The 7,573-nt window shown below is 44.4% G+C and overlaps 1 protein-coding gene across 12 annotated transcripts in view; it reads left to right on the forward strand.

The window, feature by feature from the left end:
- prdm16 (PR/SET domain 16) overlaps nt 1-6,440 on the forward strand; it is a 771,474-nt gene extending 765,034 nt beyond the window's left edge. For 11 of the 12 annotated variants that reach the window (XM_033047847.1, XM_033047849.1, XM_033047848.1 and 8 more), the window contains one exon: nt 3,384-6,440. In XM_033047847.1, coding sequence (XP_032903738.1) covers nt 3,384-3,518 — 135 coding nt within the window. In that variant the 3' untranslated portion in view covers nt 3,519-6,440. The remainder of the gene's footprint in view (nt 1-3,383) is intronic. The other variant, XM_033047857.1, reaches the window with a different exon arrangement.
- Nucleotides 6,441-7,573: the final 1,133 nt, after the last annotated feature.

Consider the following 7,573-nt stretch of genomic DNA (forward strand, 5'->3'; position numbering starts at 1 on the left):
CTTATTATAAAATTTCTGAACGGTCTTTCCCCCGACCATCCTGCTGTAGCCAGGATGTGGTCTATAGGCACGTCCATTCTTTTAGCCGTCGACGTGGATGCTGCCCTGGTGGAATAAAATTTGTACATGTTAGTGTTTATCCCAGCAGTTTTTAGCACCTGCTTGAGCCATCTCGCAATGATTTGGCTCGTCACCCAACCATAAGGTTTTTTATGACTGACCCACATCTCCCTCGAATATTTTTGGTTGTGTCTATGTAGGATAGTGGGAGGGTCATGGCACATAACTGTGGTTCTGGCGGGTAAGCTCGGAATTCTACGACTGGATTAGGTGTTCCTGGTCTGCTCTGTTTGATTAGTCCCTGGATAACGACAGAGATCTGGTCTGGAGCTGTGAGCATGCTGTCTAGTCGCAATAGGTGTAGTGACTGGACCCTCTGTGCAGATACAAGTGCCATCAACATGAGTGTTTTGAGCATAGATTGTTCCAGGTTGAGGGATCTGGCTGGTGGCCATCCCCTGAGGTATGTCAGGACCACACTGACATCCCATGTATGGGTGTACCTTGGTCTAGGGGGTTAGAGTTGTAAATACCCTTCATTAGTTTGACCACCAACGGGTGGGACCCCATGGCCTGTTGTCCTGGAGCTGGTTTTAAATAGACAGGCAGGACACTTCTAGCTGTGTTGATGGCTCTGTAGCTGAGTCCTTCATCGTGGTGAAGGTTCGCCAGGAATTCCATGCATGCTGAGCGGGCTCTTCACGGAATCACTCACGTGACTCCGAAGTAAAATTGTGGTATTGGCGGCAGTGAGGAGGATACACTTAGCAACTGATGAATAATATCACGTAGTCTGAAAAGGACACAGAGTGCTGGAATAACTCAGCGGGTCAGGCAGCATCTGTGAAGAACATGGATAGGTGACGTTTCACAGAGTGCTGGAGTAACTCAGCGGGTCAGGCAGCATCTGTGAAGAACATGGATAGGTGACGTTCCAGTCCGATTGTACCCAGGAGAGGCAGCTGGACGAGGGGTGGGGCGAAACAAAGCCATTAGCCATTCATCAGTCAAGGTATTGAGTATAGAAGTTGGGATGTTACGTTACAGTTGTACAAGATGTGAGTGAGGCCACATTTGGAGTGTTGTGTTCAGTTTTGGTCACACTGCCATTGGAAAGATGTTTTTTAAGTTGGAAAGAGTAGAGATTTAAAAGGATGTTGCCAGGACTTGAGGGCCTGAGCTACAGGGAGAGGTTGAGCAGGATGGAACTCTATTCCTTGGAGTGCAGGAGGATGAGGGGTGAGTGATCTTATAGAGGGGTATAAGATCATGAGAGGAATAGATAAGGTAGATGCACAGAGTCTTTTACACAGAGTAGGTGAATCAAGAACCAAACATCATAGGTTTAAGGTGATGGGGGAACATTTCAATAGGAACCTGAGATACAACCTTTTCACACAGGATAAATGGACAAGCTGCCAGAGAAGGTACTATAACAACATTTAAAAGACATTTGAGCAGATCCATGGAGAGGAAAGGTTTAGAGGGATATGGGCTAAACGTAGGCAGGTGGGACGAGCATAGATGGAGTATTTTGATCTGAAAGGCCAGCATGGAAATGGGAAGAGGAGCTAAAATGATTAGCAATTGGGAGATGCAGTAGATATTGATTGACCAAATGCGTATCCAGCTGAACGGTTGCCTAGTCTACGCTTGGTCTTGCTGATGTAAACAAGGCCACACCAGGAGGTTCGAATGCAGCAGATTATGTTAACTCCCCTTCACATTTCTGTCCTGGGCCTCCTCCATTGCCAGAGTGAGGCCACACACAAACTAGAGAAACAACATCTCATATTTTGCTCAGGTAGCTTACAACCCATGAATATCGGTATGAATATTGAATTCTCCAATTCTAGATCCAGGATGGGTTCTACCAAACCCACCCCCTTTGCTCCTTTGTAACCCCCGATGTCCTTGTGCCCCACCTGGATGTGTATCCAGTTCCCTAACGATCCCGAAGCTGGAGAAACTCTGCGGGTCAGACAGCATCTCTGGAGGAGAGGAATAGGTAAAGGTTTGGGTGGAGACCCTTCTTCAGACTCTCACTATCTGGCCCCACCCCCCTTCCATTTCCCCCGTCCCCTTCCACCTACATCCCTTCCTCTGGCCTCACAATTCACTCAATTTCTTTCCTTATCTTACAGTCTTTGTCTCCTTTACATCTCTGCCATTTGTCCACCCATCTGCCAATCACATCCCCATCACCTGTATCCACCTATCACCTGCCTGGCTCTGTCCCACCCCACACCTCTCATTTCTCCCCCTTACTACAAACTGAGTTACTCCAGTACTTTGTACTGTGTTTTTTAACTCCAGCAGATATTTAACTCTTCTAGATATTGGGAAAGGGTTTCAAGTACTGGAGGTGTCTAAATTTAGAAGGCACAGTTTTAGGGAAAAGGATGAGAGATCTGAGGAAGAGCTTGTTCTCCCAGAGAGATGGTTGGAAACCAGAACACACTGCTTGAGGCAGGTACTCTCACTTGAATCACCACGGCCAAAGTGAATGGGATTAGCTCATGTAGGTTCCTGATGGTTAGCATGGTGTGTACAGGGTGATTGTTGGTTGCAGTGGACTCAGTGGGCTGATGGACCTGTTTCAACACTGTATCTCTTATTACACTCTACTAAACCAAAGAAAACTGGCAAAACTGATAAACGAGACACCGTGAAATGATGAATCCTGATCTAATATCACCATTGTTCCACTCAGACCCGGGAGTGAGCAGCCTCGTTAGTTGTTAATGAAGGGAAACAACAGCTACAAAGCTACAGGGGGTTTCACAGTCCCCACTGCAACCTGTAGTCCCTCGCTTTGGAGACACCTCTGCCCGCATCCATACAGCAGTCAGATCATTCCCCTCAACATTTAAACGCGGCACAGAGGGAGGTTGTGCAGCCATGACGCCTGCTCTGTGAATCCAAGAGGGCGCCCAGCTCAGGCGAGTCTGTGTGTGTTTGCCACACACGTGGATCTGCCACCACACACTACAATCACTCCACTTGTTTAAATCTCCACTCAGACTGCAACATTCATTACTTTAACCTTCATCTCCTCTATCTGTACACTGTGGACGGCTCAGTTGTAATCATGGATTGTCTTTCTGCTGACTGGTTAACACAAAACAAAAGCTTTTCACTGTACCTCAGTATACGTGACTATTGTAGTCACCAAACTCAACCCTAGAACTACCAGATTTAATGTTCTTTCAATAATGTTATGTATTAAATGTATCACTGTTATTGTGAAAGTGAATATTAATGTGATGTTTTTTTATCTTCCCCCCTCCCCCCTCCCCCCTCCCCTTAAACAAACGTTGCAGACTTATGCCATGATGCTCTCGTTCTCTGAGAATACTTCTCTCCATCCAGCATCCCAGAGCTCTCTGGACGCCTGGCTGAACATAGCAGGAGCGACACCAGAAACAGGGACCTTTCACCCAATCAACCATGTGTGAGAGAGAGGGGGGGGGGGGGAGAGAGACAGAGAGACAGAGAGAGAGACAGAGAGAGACAGAGAGAGACACAGAGAGACACAGAGAGAGAAAGCAAGCAGAGAGTGAGATATGGCTCTGATGTATTTGCGAAGGACAGTGCTGGGTGGCAACTGTGATGGCTCAGGAGTTGGGGGAAGCTGTTGTCAGGGTAAAGCTACGCAAAGCAGATCCCAACTCCCCACCCATTTCCCCCCCAACACTGTCCGCCAAGCTAAGGAGGCCTTACAAAACGTTCTTTCTTGTGGTCACAACTGTATTGTGTTGCTGACCTTAAATTCCACCAGATATTTATTCCTGTTACATAATATTGTTTTGCACAGTTATACCATTGGGGCTTCAGCTGAGATAGGAGTTGAAATGTTGTTAAATACAAAGGGGCCAATTAAGCTGCAGGAGAAGTGATGTAGGCCACAGAAGACAGTTTGCCTGTGTGTTCACCCTTGCCCGTACATCATCCTGTACCATTGTAATTTTAACTTATTTGAGAAATAAGCAGGACAGACAATTTTGCAATAATCAACATGTATATATTCGTCTACGTTCTCTCTCTCCCTCCCCTGCTGCATCCAAAATATCTCTCTCCTAGGCATTGTATCTTTTTCTGTAAGAAACAGTATTGTGTCTTGTACTCTTAGCTGTCATGAGAGTGATTTAAAAATGTTAATATAATTACCTAGAGAAGGACCAAAAGTTATGTAATGATGTTGTACAATAACTGTCAAATAGGGAGAGTTCCTTGTGCCAAATAACATAGTTTGTCCTTCTAGAAGCTGATCCCCAGACAATCAAAATTTGTTTCTATTGTTTATTTTATTTAGTTGTAGGCTGTATTGAATTTCTACCCGTCCATTAGTGTTTATGCCCTGTCTATTTATTCCTTAGACAATATCCTCGCCGACGCCCTACTTCAAACTAAATAATGTCTAGTCCAAAAAACAAATGTGAATTTCTTATGCGATGAAGGTTTTTCTGTTGCGTGGCGTGCATTGTGGAAGTGCCAAGCCGTGGAGAAGACGAGGGCGGGAGGGGTTTGATTTTGTTTGAACTCAGTATTTTAATTTAAGAGTGGGTCCTGTTGTTAGATTTCAATTTGAGGAGAGCCAGTGGAAGCGGGGCCTCAGTGGATGCCGCTCCCGTGGTGATAATTATAGAGAGAAATGAGAAGAATAAAGAAACCTTTGCTTTGTGAAAGCTCCTGTAAATACTTATATAAATGCCAGTAATTTCCTTTGTTCCCCTGGAGTGACTCGGTTTGGTGCTGTGACTGCTGTTTCCTCTCAGAGATTGTGGAGTCCAGTCATCAAGGTGCATGTTGATTCCATGCAGTTACTACTTTGCACAGTTGTCACGTGTCCCTCAATTTTCTTTGAGCAATGAAGCAAGCCAGCAGTCTAAATGTTTTTTTAGAAAAAACTTGGGTGGGGGAGGTTGAAAGTATATATTTTTTTCTCTTTTGAATCATCGGATCATTAGGCAAGTTGCAGCACTTTGTCAGCATGACATTCCCAGTCAGTTACTTTTTGATCGTTGCCATCTTTCACTTTCTTTTTACAGTGTGACACACACCGGCCTTTCCTTGAAATCAAACCCTGTGGGGATCTTGCACCCTGTCCTGGGGAAGGTCCTGCTTTCCCACTGACTTCCACAGAGCTGGAAGATGAACAGTTGGGCATAGCCTGGTGAGCCAGCACGGCAGAACCCACGCATGAGGGGAGTGTGGCCTCGTGCCACCGAGTCCCGGCTGGAAGCAACTTATCGCTTCTGTTTGGAGAAGCTGCACTCTGATGACCAGTTTTACCATGAATCTCTTTAGCTCCACTTGTTGGGGAAAGTCCCCTGAAGTTCCTTTAGAGAAATGTGAGAATCCTACACATAGAGCCTCCACCTAGATCCTCTCCCTTAAAATAGTCCAAGTAAGAGCATTGTTGACCTGTACATACTGTTTCCTTGACTGTGATGTATCTGGTAATCAATCACCTCGAGCCAGTTACACATGACTGGAATGATGGCAGAAGTTCATAAGTTCTAGAAGCAGAATCAGGCCATTCAGCCCATTAAGTCTTTCATGGCTGATCTATCTCTCCTTCTCAATCCCATTCCCCTGCCTTCTCCCCAAAACCCCTGACACCCTTACTAATCAAGAATCTATCAATCTTCACCTTACATAGAAGTCCCCATGTCAAGATAGAGAGTAAATGGGACAATGTAGCAGTCACCCTGTTTAAACTCCAACGTGATATCCTGCTCCACATTCATCATGCTTCAAAATTGAGATGATTCTGCGATGATGGCTTCCCACCAGAGACTAAAACCACGAGGGGTATGGTTCTCTGCTCCCTCTCCCAATGAGTCACTGCTCATGGGCACGTCCAGTGGCCATCAATAAGAGAGTGATAATATGTAATGTGACCATCAGCGGGAGAGATCAGAAGTCAGCTCTCTCCCCATTTGTGTATGTCATATTCATACATGCAAAATTTCCAACAAGACTCAATGGTGTGGTCTTTTAGTCAAATGTTTTCCTGCAGCCCACGAAAACACGCAAGCAGTTTTAGTTTGAGATTTATTAAACTTATGGGAAGATCTTTCCAATTAACAATTAGAGGCAAAATTGTCTGTGGCAAAAGGATTTTCTTGTCCTGAACAGCCATGTGATTGATGAAACCAGCTCCTCCCCATGCTGTTGATTGTCTATCCAAATGGATAAGCTTTCCCGGCCACTGTTTATGGTCCATTCCATCTCAGGTCCTACCATTTATTTTCACGGCCATTCAATATCTTCAGCCTCTTTCCTCATTGCAACCTCAATTCCTTATTCCAGCTTTCATTCTTCTTTGAATCTTCAATCTTCATTTTTACTGTAGTTTCATTAAGAGATACAGTGCCCTTCGAACAGGCCCTTCTGTCCACCGAGTCCATGTCGACCAGCGATCCCCACACACTAACACTAGTTACCAAGCCAATTAACCTACACAATTGTCATACAGGAGTACACGGAGAAAACCCACGTGGTCACGTGGAGAATGTACAAACTCCGTACAGACAGCACCCGTAGTCAGGATCGAACTGGGGTCTCTGGCGCTGCAAGGCAGCAACTGTGCCACTCTGCAGCTCTTAACCCCAATTCTCATCTCATCCTCTTTTCTCTTCCCAGTCTCCATTCCTCATCCACAACCCCCATTTCTTATTTTCACCTTCATTTCTCTACTTACCATTTTTACAAAGAACTTGGTTATGAGACTGGAAGCCACATTTCCAAATATGTTGGCCACAGAGCAGGCCATGTGCAGGGAATCATGGGGCTACCAAGATATAGCAGTGCATTAATGAATGAGACAAAGTTGGACAAATGAGTTTAAATATGTACAAACGGGAGGTTTTTCCACTTTAAACATGAAAAGAAAGAAGTGAGTACTTTCTAAATGCTGACGACTTTGAAGCAAAAACAAATACAAATTAAAGTGATAGCTGACTAGATATCTAGGTTACTTGAGGTAGGAGTTATATTACAGTTATTATACGGGGAGTAGCAGTCCTTGGGAACAAATATTGGCTTGGACGAGGTGTAGTGTAGATTGACTAGAATTATACCTGGACAGCAAGCTCAAGCACAATCAGTGATTGCTCTAACTGGGATAAGGCTTCCTGGAATTCAGTAGATGATGGGTGATTTGTACACAATACTAAAATAAACATATGGGATGAATAGAAATAAACTCTGTCTGGATGTTGAAGAGACTAAGACTTAGAAACACTTTTAATGCAACAAATGGTTAAAACAAAACATTGGAACTCTTTTACACAAATAACTAATCCTCTATCAGTTGCTCAGTTCAAATTATAAATGGATGCATTTTTATTAACCAAAGCTTTGGAGACCAGTAGGGAGATAGATGATGGGTATTTCGTGAGTCTCATTGTACTCGTTCTCACCTAGCAAACAGCTAACAACGGTCTGTTTCTTTATCATCATTACATGTTTGCATATCTTTCATTTCTTTGTTCTATAACTCTCT

This window comes from Amblyraja radiata, chromosome 31, assembly GCF_010909765.2.
Source record: "Amblyraja radiata isolate CabotCenter1 chromosome 31, sAmbRad1.1.pri, whole genome shotgun sequence".
Classification (NCBI taxonomy): Eukaryota; Metazoa; Chordata; class Chondrichthyes; order Rajiformes; family Rajidae; genus Amblyraja; species Amblyraja radiata.